The 21,425-nt window shown below is 53.9% G+C and overlaps 1 protein-coding gene across 2 annotated transcripts; it reads left to right on the top strand.

The window, feature by feature from the left end:
* The first annotated feature begins 672 nt into the window (after nt 1–672).
* PSTPIP1 (proline-serine-threonine phosphatase interacting protein 1) lies at nt 673–20,864 on the top strand. 2 transcript variants are annotated; one of them, XM_077318170.1, is made up of 15 exons: nt 673–1,188; nt 4,831–4,931; nt 5,227–5,301; nt 11,745–11,779; nt 12,364–12,470; nt 14,465–14,527; nt 14,786–14,884; nt 15,613–15,658; nt 16,039–16,118; nt 16,232–16,330; nt 17,027–17,123; nt 17,809–17,896; nt 18,013–18,083; nt 18,449–18,540; nt 19,600–20,864. In XM_077318170.1, exons 1-15 carry the CDS (start codon nt 1,156–1,158, stop codon nt 19,729–19,731), a joined length of 1,218 nt encoding a protein of 405 aa, XP_077174285.1. In that variant the 5' UTR covers nt 673–1,155; the 3' UTR covers nt 19,732–20,864. The 2 variants fall into 2 exon arrangements, with proteins under 2 accessions (XP_077174285.1, XP_077174286.1); XM_077318171.1 differs by lacking the exon at nt 673–1,188 and adding an exon at nt 2,837–3,045.
* Nucleotides 20,865–21,425: the final 561 nt, after the last annotated feature.

The following is a 21,425-nucleotide window of genomic DNA, read 5'->3' as shown; positions in this document are numbered from 1 at the left end:
TTCCATCTGGGGGTGCACTGGTTAGAGCAGTCATCTAGGGCAGGGGTAGTCAACCTGTGGTCCTCTGGACGTCCATGGACGACAATTCCCATGAGCCCCTGCCAGCAAACGCTTGCTCCTCATGTTCGACTGGCCCCACCGGGTTTGGTTCTCCTGCTCTCCCTCCGGAAGTCTGCTGAGTGACTCCTTTCTCTCTGAGCTGTGCCTACCTCACAAGGAGTCTGGTGTGGGGAGAGGAAAGGAAGGGGGTGCGTCTTCACACCGGGAGAGTGAGAACCCTACGGGCCTCCATAAAAAGCCAAGCTGGGTCAAGCCCTGGTTGGTTCTTGGACGGGGGCCTGACAAGTCAGTCCAGGATCCGGACGTGGGGACAAGCCACGGCCTTCTGCATCCAAAGTCTCGGAGGAGCGTGGATGTGCCCAGCGATCTCCGCTGAAAACCCTCCAGCGCCGTGTGCCCTATTAGCATTCCGGTGGTGCCCTGCCTGCGCTTGCTCTTCATTCATGCTCACAATGAGTGCCGTTTTCCACAGCGGCTTCAGAAAAAAAACCACAGGCCGGTCCAGGCCCGGAAGAGGCAGCTGCGTGCTCACCATTTCCTCGCTTCTGAGGAGGCCTGGCTGTTGCTTCAGCTCTGTTTCCTGTGTGTGTGTGTCTGTGTGTGTGTGTGTGTGATTTATCTGCAGTGCCCAAGATTGCACAGCCTGCCCCCACCCCTTAAATACACCTGCTAGCTAGATCCGACACTTGCACGGTGGCCGGGCGTCCCTCGAACTCGGGTCCTCTCTTCCCACGGCGCCTCGGATCCCAGAGGGACCTTTCGCCTTTCTGGTCGCCCTGGCGTCACGTTTACGAATGTGCGCCTCGTTTGCATCTAAATGACAAGGCGTGGGCCCGGCCGCCAGCTTCCCTGTTTCGATACGGCCTCGCTGGCTGCCAAAATCTGAAATGGGGTTGAGGTTGAAGAACCCAAGAGGGCGGGGCCGGAGGAGGGAAAGAGGAAAGGGGGGTTGGAGAGGAAAAGAGCTGTGAAGTTTGGACGTCTTTTTTCCCCCCCTCCTCTCTCTTTCCTCCGACTGGCAGGTGCCCTTTGGCACACTCTGCAGAACGCGCACTTCCCCCTGCCCCAAAGGCAATCCGCGCCCCGTCCCCCGGCATGGCAGAGTTGCAGTTTAAAGATTCTTTCTGGGTAAGTGTTCAGATCTGGCGCTCAATCTTTGCAGAGATAAGAGGCGAAGCCGTGGGACGGTGCCGTTTGAGGATGTGACATGGGTGGCATTGATGAGCTCTTGCAGGGGGAGTTTTTTTCAGGGGGGTGCTTGCTTGCAAACCGCCCTTTTGTGGACGCACGCTGGGTCATGCGCTTTCAATGTGCTTGGATGTCTCTGTGCAATGAAAGCGCACAATCCAAGGTGTGCAAAGTCTTCCCACAGCTCTGGGGCGCCCGTGGGCATGCGTGGCAGGAGGAGGGAGAGAGGGAGGCATTCATGCCAAGCCGGATCGTCCGAGGGTGCCGTAGGAGTCTGTGTAATTTAGGACGTCCAACTGCTTTCAAATCACGTTCCCCCCCCCCTCCTACCCCCACAAAAAATGAGTCGGGGTTGTGGTTAAGAGCGGCAGCCGGGCTTGATTCTCCACTTCTCCTCCACTTGCAGCCAGCTGGGTGAACTTGGGCCAGCCACAGAGCTGTTCTCAGCAGTTCTGATAGAGCTCTCTCAGCCCCACCTTCCTTACTGCTGTGGGGAGAGGAAAGTGCTTGCCAGCTACTTTGAGACTCCTTCAGGTCGTAAAAAGGGGGGGTAGACAAGCCCATTTGTCATCATCTCCTCTCATATTACCATTAGCCCACCCCGTTTTGCATTTCTCGCATCTGGGTCGCCAGTAAAATATTCCCGTCGTGTAGCTTTGATCTCGGGGAAGACTTCCCGCGTCACACGCAGTGTGTGTTTTATGCAAAGTTCAAAAGCGATCTTCCCGTCTTGCCACACCCTGGCTCTCCGTCTCGGCCCTGGGCAGCTCGAAACCATTCAGGTTGGGTTACCGGAAAGCAGCTTCCCCCTGCTGAGTGACCCGAGATCAGGAAGGGCCGTTGTTGGAGAACAGTGACCAGGAGCCCCTGAAAGACGCACAAGATTTGTGGCAGGGCAGCAGCTGTCGAGAGGCTCTGCTCACTTCTTCGGATGCAGCGAGAAGGAGACTCCATCTGTCCTTATATATGAAATTGCTCCGCTCTCCAAAACAGAAGGACAGACGGGATCTATGATCTACGGCTAGTCTATGAGTCGGTCTGTCCTTATATTGCAAGGTTGATGGATTTCCCTTCTGCAGAGCGAAACGTGGCCCCTTCCGTAGATGGGGAGCCGTGCTCAGTTGGTCTGGAGCCGCAGGAAAGGGACAGAGTCCAGGGGAATCTTACAGACAGACCAAATTTGTTTCAGCTTTCTTCAGTCCCTGCCCCCTTCTCCAGGTATAGCTAGGAGGGGAGTCCATCTTGGGGAGTGGAGCGATTTCAGAGGCCGAAGGAAACAACTCCACTCTCCAAGATACAAAGACAGACGGGCTCCCCAAAATCTCTTCCCGGGCTGCAAATCCTGTTCATCTTTTAAGGCGCTGGTGGACTCTGGCTCTTTCCGACGGCTGCAGACGGACTTGATGCATTTCAAAAAGGACCTTGCAGAGCTGGAAAGAAACCCAGAGGAAGGTGCCCCAGATGATGTGGGAGTTGCAGCCCCTTCCCCAGGAGGAAAGGCTGAAGAATCCGGCAGGCCTGGAGAGACCCCCGAAATGGCGGGGACGGAATCCAGGCCCTTATTCCCCGGAGGTCTGACTCAGCCTGGCTTCTTCTCAAGGGCAATTCTATTTCCCTGGGAAAAAGACGCTCAGCTGCCGGGATCCTGTTTCCACCTAATGAGTCAACTGGCTGGAAAAGATTCAGCTTCTCGGGGGCCAAGCGGAGCTGCTGGAGACGGAAGCGGGACCCCGGGAGAGGCAGAGCCCTCAGGCCGTCCGCGGCGGCGTCTCCTGCGTCGGACCCCGGATGGCGAGCGTAGGTGGCCGTCGCGACCCCACGCTTATAAATTGGCTCGCCACGATTCTGTCGTGCGAGGCCCGTGCGGTGCGCTAATTTTGTCTCGGTTTTGACAGGAAGCGGCGTGCCCGTTTGCCTCCTGGGCCTACCGCTGTGCTTCGGGGGTCTCGGCCGCTTGTCGGAAGCTTGTGGGGGGGGGGGGTTGGTGGATGCTAGAGACAGGGCCTTGTCCGCAGTGGGCCCCGGCCTTGGGCTGACCCTCCTCAGGAAGGTCAGAATCTCCGAGGGTCTCCAACTTTCAGTTTGGGACGTTCCTGGAGATTTGGGCGGCACTTCCTGGGGGGGGCGTCAGAATTTGGGGAGGGGAGGAGATCTCAGCGGCAGCAAGGGAGATGGCCTTATCGTCCTCTCCTTGAAGGATCTGTTTCCTCTTTGTAGTCTGGAGGTCCCTTGAGATTTCGGGACACGTCTGTATGTTTGTCATTTCGGGAAATGCCTGTACGTTATAAGCACAGGAGAAATAGATTTCTTCTAGTTTTCCCGCTGCAAGGGCAACATTAAAGAAGGGGTGTGGGAGGGGAGAGGCGTGGGGAGAGGGGAGGGGAGGGGAGAGGCGCGGAGTCCTTTCCTACATTTCCGATCAAGTGCAATTATTTCTTGGGCACACCTTTAGGCGGTGTGAGAAAGAAAACACAAACAAAGGTCCTTTGATGTATGCATCGATTTACATGTATGTAAATATTTGGATTTAATTTAAAAGACGGGCAAGAGCTGGCCTTCGGACCTCACTGCAGTTTCTTGGCTCAACTGGTTCTGTAGAAATCTAATCTGTCTATATACCAAAATACCTATGTATTTTTGATTTTAAGTTGATTGTGCTTAGCCTGGGCCATTCACTTAATTCTTTTTTTTTTTCCTTCTCTCATCCTGTTGTTGGTTGGAATGTCTCCTTGAGAGAAAAAGACCACAAGGTAGCGTGCAATAAAGCTAGGGTTGCCAGTTCTGCGTTGGGATGTGCCTGGAGAATTTGGGGGTTTCCAGCCTGGCGCTGCTAACCCACCTTTCCCCATCCTCAACACACTGCTTCCCAGACTTTATTTTCTCTGCTTATGGGCACCATTTCCCTCACCGTTCCACCCTACCTTCCACAGGCTCCGCCCATGCTACCCAAATATTTCCCAACTTGAATTCTCAATTCTGATAGGGAAGGACACAGATATGGGAATTTGTCCTACAATTATTTCCCTTCACAGTTCTGTTGACAGAGTCTGAAAAAGCAAAGGGGATCAGAGCACTAGGCTGCTGAAAAGAATAAAAGTCTGAGAGAGAGAGAGAGAGAGAGAGAGAGAGAGAGAGAGAGAGAAACCTATCTAACTGTCTAACTATTGTTCTGCATTCATTCTTTTGGTCTGGAGGCAAGCAGGGAGGAAGTGTGCTCCACGGACCAGGAAGTCTAGTGAGCCAATCAGGATACAGGAGGAGACGATTTGGGGGGTGGGGGAAACCATCAGGAAGTTCCTAATCCAACTATGCTAAATACACCAGTCCTCCGATGCCCCCTGCAGGATATTTTTCACATGCCTTTGAATCATGCACGCCACAGATCCTGTGTATGCCAACAGGGAAATAACAATCCTTGCCATGAGGTCTAGAAACTTGAATAATGGAAGGCAATGTCCCCAAGGCTCCACACCACACACAAGTGTCTTCTCCCGCTCCCCTTCCTAAAACCGATACTCCTCTCACGGATTCCATGCGGGAAATCTGAGCTCGCTAACGGGTCTTCACCATTCCCCCTCCTAGTGCAAAGAAATCACCGTTCACACCGGATACGATGTCCTTCTGCAGAGACTGCTGGACGGGAGGAAGATGTGCAAAGACGTGGAGGACTTGATCAAACAGAGGTAACGAACAGAGGCCTGTGAAAACTTAGAATCCTAGAGTTGGAAGGGGACCTCATGGGTCATCTAGTCCAACCCCCTGCACTATGCAGGACACCCACGTTCTGGGGCACCTGCTGTGCGTTGGGAGCTCAGTTTTTTGCTGGGGTGGGGGAGAGACGAACGTTGGATGGCCAAATGAGTCAATGGGCGGCCAGAGGAGAAAAGCCCCCTTGCCTTCGTTCCAGAGCTATTTGAAAAGACGAGAGCAAGGATTTCTTCCGATTGATGGGAATAATTCACGGCGTTTTGTCCGCAGGGCGCAGGCGGAAGAACGGTACGGGAAGGAGCTGGTTCAGATAGCCCGGAAGGCGGGGGGACAAACGGAAATTAAGTAAGCCATCTGTTGGAATATGCTAGATATGTAGCGTGCATGAAATGAAAAGCATACAAAGAATATCCTACAGGGAGCATCGGAGATGTGTCATTAGCATATTTAGATTCCCGGTATTTTCCTCTTGTGCCCTTGATTGGCTCCCTCGTAGACTTCCTGACCCTTTGAGCATGCGTCCTCTCTGATCGCTTCCAGAAGAGCACAGTCAGTTAGACAGTTAGGACTATCTCTCTCTCCTCTTTCTTTATAAGGTTATTTCTTTGCTCAATAAGGCTATTTATTCTGTAAGCAACTCTCCTTTGAACCTGGGACCTTCTGCCTGCCAAGCAGAGGCTCTGCCCCTGAGCCGGGGTCCCAAATCAAGGTCTTTCCCATCCCCTCCTGCCTGACCCTTCAACTGGAGATGCCGGGGATTGGACATGGGACCTTCTGCCTGTCAAGCGGAGGCTGTGCCACTGACTGATAATGAAACCATCTGTCACAGAGAACAATCCTGAGAAATGGCGTAATCAGCAGATAAAGGATGGAGATTTGGGGTCACCCGAGTAAGGGCTCAGAGAGTCACGTCCACTGGAAAAAAACAAACAAACGCCCTGTAAACTGGAAAGGTCACCCTCCCTCAAGCCTGACCCCAAACCAATATCTTAATGGAGACCTTCTGGACCGGGTTTATTTATTAATCTTTTCACCTGACATTATGCCTCCGTTCTTTCTTGGGCATCCATCACGGCTCATGAGGAGCAATCCGTCATGGGAGAGATTGGCCTTTGGAAGCTGCCAACCTCTCCTCCCCGCAAGGAGAAAGGAAGGGTCTGCAGAAGAGTTGTGCCTTTGAATCTAGCCGGCCATACGAGCCCCAATGCGTAAAGGGGAGACCGCCAAACTCTGACCCCGACTGACCGAGGGGTTTTGAATTCACAGGACTTCTGGGGTTTCTCAACGGTGAAAAATCTGAGAGAGGCGGCTTGAGATAACCACTGTAGAACTGACAATAATGCAGTTTAGATTCATGACAGATAAAATAGGAGGTCTTTTCTTTTAACGTTATCGTCTTCCTTTCCGATCTCTCTTTTTGCGCCGTGCCCTAAACTCTTTCAGAAAAGGAAAGGAACAAAAGACAACGTGTTTGGAGCATTGTCCCTAAAGTAACAGAAATTGTGACTCATAAGAGCGTGGGGTGGGGTGGGGGGGGGGGGAAGAGGGGAAGACTGTTTAAGCAAGATTTCCTGTGTGGCTCTTTCTTTAGTCACACCGACGGATGGACGGGGGGTGGGGGGTGGAATTAATGCAGTTGGCATGTTTCTGATTTCGCCCTACAAAAGGGGAATTGGTTTGAATAGCGATTCACTCCGTGCAAGCTAAACAGGGGGCTCTTGGTGGAATCCTTTCGCAGTTCTCTTAGAGCTCTCTCAGCCCCACCCACCTCACAGGCTGTTCTGTTGTGGGGGGGGGAGAGAGACCTGTGAGGAAGGGCTGAGGGATGTGGGAACGTTCAGCCTGGAGAAGAGGAGGCTAAGAGGGGACAGGAGGGCTCCCTTGAAGGATCTGAAAGGTTGTCCCTTGGAGGAGGGCAGGGATCGGTTCCTGTTGGCTGCAGAGGACTGAACCCGCAGTAATGGGCTTAAGCTTCATGGAGAATAGTACCGGCTAGATATCAGGAAAATGTTTTTTGCAGTCAGAGTAGTTCAGCAGTGGGATGGGCTGCCTAAGGAGGTGGGGAGCTCCCCCTCACTGGCCGTCTTCAAGCAGCGGCTGGACAGATCAGAACGGACTGTATGTACCAGGAAAAGCCAGACTGTGGTTCTCCAGATGTCCATGGACTACAATTCCCATGAGCTGTTGCTGTGACTTGGCAAAGGCGAATGTTCATTTTCCTGTTCAAAGACTCGAGAATCCAGAGGTTCAGCCGAGCTCTTTTTGCATGGCCCAGGATTTTTTATTCTGTGCGTGGCTGCATTCTGCACACGGTTCCCTTTCCCCGTTTATCCTCACGACAGCCCTGTGAGGCAGGACGGGCTGAGGGGAGTGCGACTCTCCCAAGGTCTCCCGGGCGAGCGAGGACTCGAACCCGGACCCGACACTCACCACCGCACCCCACTGAATTTCTCCCCAGTGGCCTTCCACATCCGGGGCAGAGGCACAACCAGCAGGCCTCTGCTTTCTCAGCCTCGACCCCAGGGAAGGAAAACGGCTCCCCCTCCGGAATCGGCTGCCCCCCACAACCGGGCAAGGCCGTGATGCAACTTCCTGTCCTGGGCCTGCTCTGGAAGGAGAAGTAGCCGATGCTTCCCCAGGCAACGGGGAACAAACAGTCCCGTTTTCGGTGTCCCCTGCAACGCGGCCGGCTGGGCTTCCTCCTCGTGCTGGCGACCACTTCCTGGGGATCGGATGGGCGAGGAGTCACGGATTTCCCCGCTTCTGTGCCACTCGGCAGAAATGGTAGCGGTGCCCTCCCACTTCCTTTAAGGAGCCTTTGTCACGCCACCCATTCCAAGGGGGCTCCAAGGGGAAAGGGAAGGCAAATGTAAGCTGCTTTGAGCCTCCTTTGGGTAGAGAAAAGCGGCATAGAAGACCCAACTCTTCTTTCTTTCTTTCTTTCTTTCTTTCTTTCTTTCTTTCTTTCTTTCTTTCTTTCTTTCTCTTTCTTCTTTCTTTCTTTCTTTCTTTCTTTCTTTCTTTCTTTCTTTCTTTCTTTCTTTCTTTCTTTCTTTCTTTCTTTCTTTCTTTCTTTCTTTCTTTCTTTCTTCCTTTCTTCCTTTCTTCCTTTCTTCCTTCCTTCCTTCCTTCCTTCCTTCCTTCCTTCCTTTAGCCCTGAATCCTATTCTCCTTCCTTCCTTCCTTCCTTCCTTCCTTCCTTCCTTCCTTCCTTCCTTCCTTCCTTCTTTTCTTCTTCTTCTTCTTCTCCTCTCTCCTCCTCCTCCTCCTCCTCCTCCTCCTCCTCCTTCTTCTTCTTCTCAAACCTCCCCACACTTTGTGCACATCTTGGCTCAGGGCCTTTGGCTAGGAAGGAGCAGAGGACTTAAGCCAGGGAACCACAAACAGTTATCTCTGCTGCACACGGCGTAGAAGCGATGCGCGTGCAGGAAAATTAGTATGTGCGAAGCAACTTTTCGGGACTCAACCCCCCCCCCCCCGGGTCTTTTAATCTCCAGGCCGTTTCCTTAGTGATTTTTGTTCCGCCGATCCTCTTATTCTCTGTGCAGATTTGGAAATAGTCAGCATTCAAGTCACGGATCCTCGCCCGTGCGGTAAAAGTGAAAGCCACTGCCCCTCCCTCCCTGCGTTGGGGGTTCGATGACTCTCAAACCTGAAACCCCCCACCCCGCACCAATGCTAACATCCTTTGGGGGGGGGTTTAAATCTTCCTGTTCCAGCTGCCAATCACCTGTGGGTTTATTGTCTTCTCAAAAGAAAAAGACGAAGCAAATGCAAGTATTGCAGAGCTGGGGAAAGCCCAGAGGGCCCAGCGGCCCAGGGGACAAGGGGGTCGGAGACCCTTCCATCGGAGGGACCCTTCCATCGGAGGGAAGGCGGAAGAGGCTGGGACTTCTCCACGAAGAAAGGACACAAATATGGGGAATGTCTTGCCAGAGGATGCAGTGATGGCCACAGGAAGAAACAGCTTTCAAAGGGGATGAGAGAGATTCCTGGAGGATCGGTCTGATCAATGGCTACTCGCCACGGGGACTGAGGAGAACCTCCACAGTCAGAGGCACTAATCCTCTGAATCCTTCCAGAGCCAGGAGGCAACATTGGGGAAAAGCCTCGGCCTCTCTGCTCTGTTGCTGGACCTCCAGAGGAACTGGTGGGACACGGTGAGAGACAGGAGGCTGGACTCGATCCAGGGTTCTCCTGACGTTCCTACGTAACAAAACCAGGCCTGGGATTCGATCAAGTAGCTCCTCTTTCTGAGGCGTGCTCACGACTCGGAAGAGGCCTGCCTGCATCGTGCTCGGCTCTGCTCTCTGCTGCCGCTGTCCGGGAAGCACGGAAATGTGGTTTTCCTGTGTGAGCGTACCTCTTGCAAAGGCGTCCTTCCTGCATGCAGATCTTGAAGGAGCAGGAAGAGGTGACAAATCGGCACAAAGGGGCTGGATCGGACCGGGGCGACGGGCCCTCAATGCGGACGATGACGGTCTGAGGCCTCAATTGGGTTGGGCCTGGAATTTTACACCCCAAGGACCTCTCTGTGGGGCAAGTTAAGTTAAGTTGACTGCAGGCTTGGTCTTAGCGGGCCTCGTGACCAGGTAGGGACTTGAACCCAGGACTCGGGTAACGTTTTCGCCTCGAGGCCACGCTGCTGTTCAAGGATCTAGAACTCAAGCCCGAAATGTTGTTGTTCGTAAAGGAGACAAGAGGGCGAGCTGAGCCAACCGTTCTGTTGAACTCTGTGCTTCCTTCCAAGCAAGGCCTGGAATCTCAGAAATATTGCCGAGGGGGCCCGAAGAAGAGCTTCACGTTTCCGCAACGGCAATTCCGTTCTTGGAATGAAAAAGAACGCAAACAACAGATGGGCTTGTTATTTTCGGGTTTGGGTGTTTCTTTTTTTAAGTTTAAGGGACTTTCAGGAAGCCGGACTCATTAATATTTGGGTAGGATGTCAGTCATTAAGCAGAGGAAGCTGGGTCTTTACATATTTAGGAATGAAGAAGAAGAAGAGTTGGTTCTTATATGCTGCTTTTCTCTACCCAAAGGAGTCTCAAAGCGGCTTACAATTGCATCTGTCAAATGGGTTTATGTGTTTTGGTGTCTGGCGCTTGTATGGTGTAATCTGGAGTACCAGGTTTGATTCTCCATTCTTCCTCCACCTGCAGCCCAGCTGGGTGACCTTGGGCCTTTCCCAGTTCTCTCAGAGCTCTCTCAGCCTCACCTACCCCACAGGGTATCTGTTGTGGGATTGTAAGCTGCCTTGAGACTCCTTTGGGTAGGAAAGAAGAGAAGGAAAGCTGTTTTTCTATACCCAAAGTGGCTTACAAACCCCTTTCCTTTCTTCTCCCCACAACAGAGACCCTGTGAGGTAGGTGGGGCTGAGAGAACTCTAACAGAGCTGTTAGAACGGTAAAAAGCGGGGTTCAAAACCGGCTATTATGCTTTTGCAAATCCTGGAAGGAGGGCCACAACGCATTGCTGTGTCGTGTGCTCAAAAATTCTTGAAGCCAGAATATAAATGCACTGAATTGAAAAGCCCCCCAGCTAGGTGGGCAGAATGCCACAAGAGGGCGCTAAAGGAACATTACAATGGACAGTGCGTCTTTTCCGAGGGGGAAGAAGGTGAACGCTCAATTTTTAGAATGCGGATGCTCTAAAAATTGTGATTTTTTTGTAATATTCCAATGGGCCGATATGATCGGAAAGCTGCTGAGCGCAGCGGAAACCTTGGCAAAGAAGATGAAGGCAGTTTGGCGATATTGCTAAATAAAATGGGATGGGGACGATAAAACAGGAGCACCGCTCTCTCAGAGAAATCTTTTCTTCGTTGCTTCCCTGAACAGCAGTCGGGTGCAACCGGGTTCAGCCGAGCCTGTGGACGGCCATGTTACTGAAAAGCCAAATCCCCCTAAACCCAAGCACCACCCGAAATAACGCAACACAGTATGCAAACTTCTGAGTGCGACAGAACTCTTCATCAGGATGGATTTAAAAAAATAATAAAATCAGTGTGTTTCACACTGTGTGTTTTGAATGTGAGCAGATCTGTTAATGCTAAGCTGGGCAACTGGTCAAAGCAACCGTTAGTTTAGGGTACAGGAAAGAGACTTGTGTTACCATGAAACTGGCTATTCTCAAGAACTTGGTTGTGACATATGTCAGCGAGTGATTTCTCCCTTTTTCTGCCTCCAGGCTCTCTCTCTTCAGAGGCCCTGCCTGTTACTCTAACAGCCAAGCATGACCCACCCGGAGGGGGGGGGGAAATATATATATACATGATAGATAGATAGATAGATAGATAGATAGATAGATAGATAGATAGATAGATAGATAGATAGATAGATAGATAGATAGATAGATAGATAGATAGATAGATAGATAGATAGATAGATAGATAGATAGATAATGTAGATTGAGCCACGTTGACTGTAAACAGACAATTCTGCAATTTGGGGGGGGGTCTCCCTTCAGGCTGTCAGAAAATGTGAACATGAAAAAAAAATTAATTTGGGGTGGATGGGACCCCCCCCCCCGCCCCCATGATTATCGTGGGCCCTCACTTATAAATATACCTATAAGCAGCTGGTGCTCAGCTCCTTTGCAGACGTAAACTCTGTCAACAGCTGTCAGGGCAGACGAGAGGGGAATGCTAACCAAGGTGGTGAGTTACTTGCGGGAAGGTGACCTTACAAGTGAGGTAGACAGAAAACCGAGGGAGAGAAGGACCGCTCCCAATGTTCTGTGTCCGGATTTGAATAGTTAATAACCGGGTTGTCCTTCCCTTCCCTTCCCAGCACCCTGAGAGCTTCCTTCGAGATCCTCAAGCAACGTAAGTGTTTTAACGAATGCCGCGTCGTCCCGATTCCAACTCTGCCGCTGCAGTTTCCTTGGGCCAGTCGCAGGCTCTCAGCCTAGGCTACCTCACAGGGCCGTTGTGAGCCTAAACCGGAAGATCACATGACTCACTTTGGGTCCACGTTTCCCTTCCTCTCCCAATGAGGTGGGATTGGCCAGCGGATGGGGGGTGGCGGATTAGAGGCAGCGTGCTTCTCTTCTCCAGCTTCTGGGCTAGGTGGGGAAGCCGATCCTCAAAGGAATATCTCCTGTGTCCCAGTCCCTGGTGCAAAGAATTCTTACAGACGGAGACGCTTTAAAGGGAACTGTTCCCGGCTCCCGTCACAGTGCGAACCACGCTTAATTGCGACGTTGCTGCTTTTCATCAAAAAGGAACGCTCTCCGGTTAATGCAAATGGCTTCCTCTTCCCCGCTGCATAGATGTCGTGCAGCTCTGCCCTTCTGTCTTGCCGGGAGCGAAACTGCAGGGGCTTGCAGAGAGGACTGTCGCCGACTGACAGGTCCTCCCTGGCTTCCTGCACAAAAGGGTGGTTCAACAGGTTCTTTCCCCTTCCCCAGAAATGGAAAGTGTGGGCAACTCTCACATCCAGCTGGCCACGATGCTGCGGGACGAGCTGAGGGGCCTGGAGGAGTTCCGGGAGAGGCAGAAGGAGCAGCGGAAAAAGGTGAGGGGCGGCAGGAACACTCATGCCCATGCGTGAGGAGGGCTGGGACCGTGGACTGTGGCTCAGGGGCAGAGCCTCTGCTTGGCCTGCAAAAAGTCCCAGGTTCAATCCCCGGCATCTCCAGTTAAAGGACCAGGCAGGAGGGGATGGGGAAGGCCTTGATGTGGGACCCTGGCTCAGGGGCAGAGCCTCTGCTTGGCAGGCAGGAGGTCCCAGGTTCAATCCCCGGCATCTCCAGTTAAAGGACCAGGCAGGAGGGGATGGGAAAGACCTTGATCTGGGACCCTGGCTCAGGGGCAGAGCCTCTGCTTGGCAGGCAGGAGGTCCCAGGTTCAATCCCCGGCATCTCCAGTTAAAGGACCAGGCAGGAGGGGATGGGAAAGGCCTTGATCTGGGACCCTGGCTCAGGGACAGAGCCTCTGCTTGGCAGGCAGGAGGTCCCAGGTTCAATCCCCGGCATCTCCAGTTAAAGGACCAGGCAGGAGGGGATGGGGAAGGCCTTGATCTGGGACCCTGGCTCAGGGGCAGAGCCTCTGCTTGGCAGGCAGGAGGTCCCAGGTTCAATCCCCGGCATCTCCAGTTAAAGGACCAGGCAGGAGGGGATGGGAAAGGCCTTGATCTGGGACCCTGGCTCAGGGGCAGAGCCTCTGCTTGGCAGGCAGAAGGTCCCAGGTTCAATCCCCAGCATCTCTAGCTAAAAAGACCAGGCAGGAGGGGATGGGGAAGGCCTTGATCTGGGACCCTGGCTGAGGGGCAGAGCCTCTGCTTGGCAGGCAGGAGGTCCCAGGTTCAATCCCCGGCATCTCCAGTTAAAGGACCAGGCAGGAGGGGATGGGAGAGGCCTTGATCTGGGACCCTGGCTCAGGGGCAGAGCCTCTGCTTGGCAGGAAGAACGTCCCAGGTTCAATCCCCGGCATCTCCAGTTAAAGGACCAGGCAGGAGGGGATGGGAAAGGCCTTGATCTGGGACCCTGGCTCAGGGGCAGAGCCTCTGCTTGGCAGGCAGAAGGTCCCAGGTTCAATCCCCGGCATCTCCAGTTAAAGGACCAGGCAGGAGGGGATGGGAAAGGCCTTGATCTGGGACCCTGGAGGGCAACTGCCAGTGAAAAGCGGGGTATAAAAACACCAGTTCTCTTCTTGATAGGCTGCTGGTCTGACATTTGCCGTCTCTCTATTAAGCCCTGCTCCAACCTGTCCTTGCCGTTAGTTATTACTTCATTAGGCTGAGACACCCTCCACGGAAACTCTTCAAAACGTTCTGTCTCTTAAAGACACTTTGGCTCTCCTCCAAAGGCAGAAGTATTTGCATCTGGCAGGATATTAAGCGAAGAAGAGGTGTTTCCGCGTTGATTAAAATGACAGCCCTGGGTCCTTCCCTCCTCCCCTTTAGCAAACCTGTAATTTGGCAGAAGGGGTATGAGACGTATTAGTCACTGTGAAGCACATTCAAACCACGCACAGAGTGCGTTTCTTTGGATGTAGCAACCCAGCACAGATAGATTCGGATGCTGCATTCGAACGGCATTTTGAGCAACGGCTTAAATGGAATTGTCTGGGATTATTTGCTGCCTTGTGGATTTAGTCTTACTGAGGCAGGAGGTGTCATTAAGCAATGCCATGGGAACCTCGCGGTTAGACTACTGTAATGCACTCTACCTGGGTCTGCCCTTGAAGTCAACCCGGTGACCCTCTAACCTGGAGAGCCGGGTTTGATTCCCCGCTCCTCCTCCCCACGTAGCCAGCCGGGTGACCCGAAGCCAGTCATGGTTCTTTCAGAGGGTTTCTACTGTGGGGAGAGGAAGGGAAGGGGATTGTATGCTGCTTTGTCTCCTTCGAAGTTGTGAAAAGAGGGGTATACAATACCCAGACCTTCTCTGGAAAGCATGCAGAGTAACCGAATAGTGTTGCTTTTGCAAAATGCCCGGACCACGCCCGTTCCAGTTTTCTGTCTGGAACGGCCGACAACATGATGTAAACCTCGTCTCTTCCCTGCAGTACGAGACCGTGATGGAGAGAATGCACAAAAACAAGATTTCGCTGTACAAGAAAACAATGGAGGTACGCCACGCGTTTGAAGGGGGCCCTCGGAGTACCAGGGAGGCTGTTAGAGAGCTGAGCAGGCGGTGGGAATTCCTCGGATGAGACCCCCCGGGGTACTTTGCAAGGTTGTTTTGAGACGGAAATGAGGGGAGGACAATGGGAACAGTTTTGTTCCCCCTGGCAACCTAACCGAGGACGGCTAAGGCGTTCCCTTCTCCCCAAATCTGGTTTCCGTCCAATCCCCTGCCTGCAATCTCCTTGTCTCTCTGCTTCCAGTCCAAGAAGACGTACGAACAGCGGTGCAGAGAGGCCGACGAGGCCGAACTGGCCTCCGAACGGATCAGCGCCGTGGGGAACCAGAAGCAAGTGGAAAAGGCAAGCGATCGGTCGCTTGGGGATATCGAGGGCCACGAAAGTGGACCTCTTCTCTCAGGGGCCTGGAGATCTCCTAGGATTATAGCTGCTCTCCAGGCAAGATTTCAGTTCCCCTGGAGGAAGTGGCCGCTTGGGAAGGTGGACTCTATGGTATTATACCCCGCTGAAGCTCCTCCCCTCCCGAGTCCTGTCCTCCCTTGGCTCCACCCCCCACAAGTATCAATTTATACACCAACGCAGAGCTGCCCACCCAACTGAGTTGGACCCCTGTGTCTGCAGGAGAGGGGTCAAGCAAAAGGATTCCTCTGGAGAGCTAGCATATCAGGCTAGAAGCTTTCCCCCTGACAGGCTAGCTTTCTGGGGGTGGGATTATTTTGGGTTGTTAGAAGCAGCCCCCGGGTTGCCAACCTCAAGGAAGGGCTGTGTCTCAGGGGCAGAGCCTCTGTTTAGCAGGCAGAAGGTCCCAGGTTCAATCCCCGGCATCTCCAGTTGAAGGACCAGGCAGGAGGGGACGGGAAAGATCTCTTCCGGAGACCCTGGAGAGCTACCGCCAACCTGAGCAGACAATTCCAATTCAGTAGAAGGCAGCTTCATGGGTTCACGTGGCCTGGAAATCTCTTGGATTTACAACTGATCTAAGGGAAGGTAGCTTGTGCTTGCCCGAACGAGCATGCGCGTAACACACAACTCTCTCTGCATCATGCTCTTGTTCTCGCTTTACATTTCAGAGTCAGATCAAAGTGAAGCAATGCAGAGAAGTGGCCAATGACGCAGGTAACCCTTCGCGGCTCGACGCCGTTTGTTCTTCGCTCCCCCCTGTCTTCCAAACGCAATCCCTCCGCGGTTTCCCCAATGTTCCTCTACGAACACGCGGGCTGCCCGCGTACTCCGATTCCCACCGAAGAAGACTCATGTCGAAACAAGCTTGCCCGTTTTCGTCGGTCAAGCAGTGAGCGGCACAACCGTTGAAGACTTCAATACTCTTTGAAGCGGCTTTTGGGGAAATGTTTCACGAGCACTAAATAATGATTCCATATTGCATAGCCTAAACGGGTTTATTGCCTGGTGGTGCTTACGACGTATCCTGTTTGTGCCTGTAACCATAAGACCATTTATTCCTTACGCGAAATTTCCCCTCTCTCCATTGACGCCAGAAAGAGTATACAAGCAGAACATCGAACTGCTGGACGCGGCCAGGATTTCCTGGGAGCAGGAGCACGTCAGCACGTGTGAGGTGAGAGATTTGGATAGTGAATACTTTGGGGAGGAATGAGGGATCGCGGGAGGGGAAACCGCGGTCGTGAACAAGCCCGATTTCGAACTCCGTTTTTTACAATATCAACGCAGGCGTTCCAGCTCCAGGAATGCGACCGGATTACCATCTTGCGGAACTCCTTGTGGGTTCACTGCAACCAGCTTTCGATGCAGTGCGTGAAGGACGATGAGGTAAGCGGGATGAAGAGGGACTCTGCTTGGCGTGCAGGAGGTCCCCGGTTCAATCCCCGGCATCTCCCATTGAAAGGGACAGCCTTTCTCAATCTTTTCACCATGGAGAAGCCCCTGAAACGTTCAACCGGCTGTGAAAAACCCAGGAAGCGATGCCAGCAGGCCACATCTCCCTGCCACGCCCCCGGAAGTCACGTGTCACAGGAAGTGACATCGCCTGGACACTCCCACCAGATGTGACGTCATGCTCCATCGCTCCTCACCCCCCCTACTCCACTGGGCCAGGGCTGGGACGAGCATCCGCCTCTCTGTCGCCCCCTGCCATCCTCCCAAACACAGTTAAAAAGAGAGTACTTACTTCTCTGGACCCCAATCGCTAGCATTTATGAGAAACCTCGCTCAGCATGGAATTTTTGTGGCTGGGGGGCTTCCCCTTTCTACCCCCTCCAGGGCCATCATCAGCCATTTGGGGCGGGCGGGTCGACATGACCACATGTCATATCACCTGATAAATATATTAAAAATGATTCCACTCCCACCCCATTGGCGAAACCCTCCGGGGGCTGTCAAGAAACCCCCTTTCTTCTTCTTGTGAAACCCACCAACGCCTTGAGCCCAGGCTCCGAAACAAAACGCAGCATTCGGTTTTTCAACCCGGTGCCGCTGACCCCTCTTCTCCTTCCCGCTCTCGCCCAGTTTTACGAAGAGGTCCGCCAGGGCTTGGAGAACTGCGACGTGGGAACAGACATGAACGGCTTCGTCCAGAGCAAGATGACGGGGACGGAGCCGCCGGGTAACCGAACGCGCGGGGCCTTGGCCGTCCTGCTTTGCAACTGCTCCGGAATGCGGGTCGGACGTTCAGGCCCCTGCTTTGAAATGTGGGAGGCCAAGGGCCACAAAATACTGTGCTAAATAGATTCAGTCTGCACTGTCCACTCTTAGCGTCCAGCTCTTTGAACAGGGTCAGACACAGGCCCCTAGGTTTCCGAGCCAGCATGTGCCAAATCTCAGAAAGCGGGGAGGGGGAGAAGGGGGGGGCACTGAAACAGGACCTCAGAAGATGGCTGCATTTCTGGGGCAGGTTCATAAGGAAGTAGGGGGGGACGTTACGTAAGAGAAGCCGTGTTGGAGCAGGCCAATGGCCCATCCAGTCCCCCACTCTGAATCCTGAACCCGGAGGCTATCAGGAGGTCCACCAGCAGGGCAGACCTCCAGAAGACCCCCGCTGTGCCCCCCACAAGCACGAACAACGCAGAGCATTGCTGATCCAGTCAGAGAAGCCAAGTGGCCCATCCAGCTTGACCAGAACTCCAGAAGCCCTCTGGCACCCCAAATTTGAAAGTGATGGGATTTGTACCAAACGAGGCGCCCGCTCAGGAAGAAATAACCTTGACTGTGCCTGGGGGGGCAGCATATTTTTTCTAGAGGAAGCAAGAAAAGCGCGTTCTTGAGCGCTGTCCGGTCTCGTCTCTCTGCAGCCGCCATCGGGTACGAGAACTATTACGAGAGGGTGACCCCGACCAAGAACTGCAGCAGTCCGGTCCCGAGCTGCGGAATGATGAAGAGGTGAGGGAAGGAGGATCCGGGATCGTAGGGGGAGGGCTGGGGAGAGACACCCACGAGTTTGGGACTGGGACAGCGCTCGCTGCTTCTTCCCCCGCTGACTTCTTGCCGACTTCTAGGTTCTCCGGCTTGCTCCACGGAAACATCCGCAACGCCACGGACAGCGTCATTCCGACGGCACCCCTGGCAGGTAGGCTTTAAACACAACCGCGTTTCTCCGATCCGGACGCCTTCCTCTGCAGGGCCAAGAACAGGGCAGAGAGGCCGAGGCCTTCCTAAAAGCATCAGGAGAGCCCTGCTGGGTCAGACCAGTCCAGCCTCCTGTCTCACGCAGAGGCCAACCAGTATCCCACGAGTCCTCGTGAGAAAAGCAGGAGTATAAATCACGCGGATGAACAAAATCAATAAGTTACAGAGCTTTCCTGCCGAATCTTCCCAGCAGCTGTCCTCTCCTTTCCCGGGTCAGAGGCGTTGTGTCCCTGAGCAATTGTGCATGATGCTTCTGCGTCCCCAGCCGGTTAACCTTTTTGTTTTTTCCCCCCTCCGTTTCGGCAGACAAAGTGGACGGCGTCTACGCCGCGATCCCGGTGGGCCAGGAAGACGCTCTCCCCCAGGAGTACAGAGTCCTCTACGATTACACAGGCCAGGTAACAAGGAAAGCTTCTGAAGAGTCATTTCGGCTGCCTGCAGCACAAGAGAGTCCATTATGTGAAGGCAGCTTAAGTTCCTGGAGGAAAGCCGCGCTTCTAAGGTTTAGGAATCATGTCTGTGCTCAGAGAGGCATTATGGAAAGCCGCAGAGTTTGGAGGAGAGACGTGACAAGAGGTTTATGAAACTGCGCACAGGGTGGATTGAAGGGAGAACAAGAACTTTCCCTCCTTGCCCCCAAAATGCTGGCATTTGAGGGCATCCTGTGACGGTGATGGGCAGTAGGTTCAGGATGGGCACCAGGAAATACCACTTTACACAGAGACTGATTAAAATGTGGGATTTGCTCCCAGAAGATGCGGTGATGGCCACAGGGAGAAACAGCCTGGGAAGGGGATTAGGTGGATGCATGGCGGATTGGTCTATCGATGGGTACTGGCCGTGCTGACTGAGGGGAACCTCCACATGCAGAGGCAGTCAACCTGTGATTTCCAATCCAGATAGACCCCCCTGCCCTTTTCTGCTTGGTGCGATCCAGCCGTTACATTGAGGGTAACACCATACAGTCGCCGAGGGCAGGACTCCTCAATCTTTTTGAGTCTGGAGGCACCACTGGAATTCCGACCCAGGCTGGTAGGGGAAGCCACAAGATGGCTGCTGCAGGAGGCGGAGCCAAGCACATCATGGTTACGGCAGGAGGCGGAGCTCCGCACGGAGAAAACCCAAGGGCAGGGGAGGGGAAGAGGATAATTTGAACAAGTGTCTTGGGAAAGTGGGGAGGGGGAGTGAGAGAGACAGCTGCCACTGAGACAATGCTATTTTCGTCTGCCGTGCCGATCAGATTGCCAGCGGCTGATCAGCAGCCCCGCCCGTTGTCCAAAAATACTTTGCAGGCCTCAGGAAAGCTGCTGGCAGGTGCCCTGGTGCCCGGGGGGAGACTCCTGATCCAATTATAGGAGACCCACTGGAAAAATAATAGCAAAAAAACAGGACAGGCTTAACACCTTCCCCCAGGCTAAGCTGTCCTCCCATTCCCCGTTTCCCTGTTCTTGTTCCAGAACGAAGATGAACTGGATATCCGGGCAGGGGACGTCGTCCTGGTGACCGAAGCGGGCGAGGATGGCTGGTGGACGGTGGAGCAGAACGGCCAGCAAGGGTTCGTGCCGGGCTCCTACCTGGAGAAAGTCTGAGATTTGTACAGCTACAGAATCGACCCCGGGCCTGTTGAGCGACGCGGTCTGCCGTCACATCCCTCCACACTGGCAAGAATGTTTGGACTGAAGAGGAAACTGATAACCCAGCTCTTTTCAACCTCTGGACCGCGGAAGAACCCCTGAAATAGTTCTGGGGCTTGGAGGGATCCCGGAGGTGGGTGCGAAAGGAGGATGCGGGAGCCAGCCCCTCAATCGACTGAGCATCGTGGAGAAAGAGATGAGGCCGGTAGAGCAACAGGGGAAGGGGGCTCCAGTGAGGTCCAGTGATATCGGCGGCCATCTGAGTTTCCAGGAAAGGCCGCTTAACCCCTGGGGAGCTCTTGCAGAAGCACACGGTTCCCCATCAGCCTGGTCATGACTCAAACTGGCAGCAGCTCAGGTCAGGCAGCGGTCTTTCCCATCCCCTCCTGCCTGGTCCTTCTAACTGGAGATGCCGGGGATTGAACCGGGGACCTTCTGCCTGCCAAGCAGAGGCTCTGCCCCTGAGCCAGGGCCCCAGATCAAGGCCTTCCCCATCCCTTCCTGCCTGGTCCTTTAACTGGAGATGCCGGGGATTGAACCTGGGACCTCCTGCCTGACAAGCAGAGGCTCTGCCCCTGAGCCAGGGTCCCAGATCAAGGCCTTTCCCATCCCCTCCTTCCTGGTCCTTTCACTGGAGATGCCGGGAATTGAACCGGGGACCTTCTGCCTGCCAAGCAGAGGCTCTGCCCCTGAGCCAGGGTCCCAGATCAAGGCCTTTCCCATCCCCTCCTTCCTGGTCCTTTCACTGGAGATGCCGGGAATTGAACCGGGGACCTTCTGCCTGCCAAGCAGAGGCTCTGCCCCTGAGCCAGGGTCCCAGATCAAGGCCTTTCCCATCCCCTCCTTCCTGGTCCTTTCACTGGAGATGCCGGGAATTGAACCGGGGACCTTCTGCATGCCACGCACCTGCTCTGCCCCTGAGCCCGGGATAGGAGCAGGTAGCCTTTCCGTGTGGACCTACGGACAAGTTAGGAAGATGACCAATCTGGGGCCACCCCCCCTCTGTAGTCTTTGGCCAATGCCGTTCTTGCATACACGTTGACTCCTAATCTGGCTCTTCTCTCTTCTGGAATAAAACCTCTATTAACAACGCGCAGTGTAGCTTCATTGGTACGCACTCCCTTGCGTTCCCTTCGTTCCCACAGCCCTGCCCAGACCGCAGCTCCGTTCTTATTCCTTCACGGCACCATCAGTGCAGGTGGGGCTTTATTGAGGACAGAGATATGGGTCTCTGCCCCAAGGAGGTTCCAGTCGCAAATTTGACCGAATGGCTGCAATGAAGGGAGGGACCTACAAGGACATTTATAGTACTACAGGAAGCCTGAGAACTTCTGTGGGTTCACATACTGTGAGGCTTGACCCACGTTCCTGGGGGACTAGGGTTGCCACCTCTGGGCAGGGAAATCCCTGGAGATTTTGGAGGCGGAGCCTGGGGAGGGTGGGGCTTTGGCGGGCGGGGACCTTAGCAGTATTGAATCTATCAATGAAAGCCAGAGTGGTGTGGTGGTTAAAAGAGGAGCGGCCTCTAATCTGGAGAACCGGGTGCAGTCCCCCACTCCTCCTCCACAAGCAGCCAGCTGGGTGACCTTGGGCCAGTCACAGTTCTCCCTGAGCTCTCTCGCCCTCACCTCCCTCGCAGGGTGGACGTT

Source organism: Paroedura picta, chromosome 18 (assembly GCF_049243985.1).
Source record: "Paroedura picta isolate Pp20150507F chromosome 18, Ppicta_v3.0, whole genome shotgun sequence".
NCBI classification, from domain to species: domain Eukaryota; kingdom Metazoa; phylum Chordata; class Lepidosauria; order Squamata; family Gekkonidae; genus Paroedura; species Paroedura picta.
Note: the sequence above shows the minus strand (reverse complement) of the source record. Positions and strands in the feature narration are given on the sequence as shown.

Bases quoted from the DNA above. Each gene is read 5' to 3' on its own strand.
- PSTPIP1 (XM_077318170.1), top strand. From the start codon at position 1,156: ATGGCAGAGTTGCAGTTTAAAGATTCTTTCTGG. The intron at 12,471-14,464 runs GTGAGGGGCGGC...TCTTCCCTGCAG, and splicing joins AGAAGGAGCAGCGGAAAAAG to TACGAGACCGTGATGGAGAG. The intron at 14,528-14,785 runs GTACGCCACGCG...CTCTGCTTCCAG, and splicing joins TGTACAAGAAAACAATGGAG to TCCAAGAAGACGTACGAACA.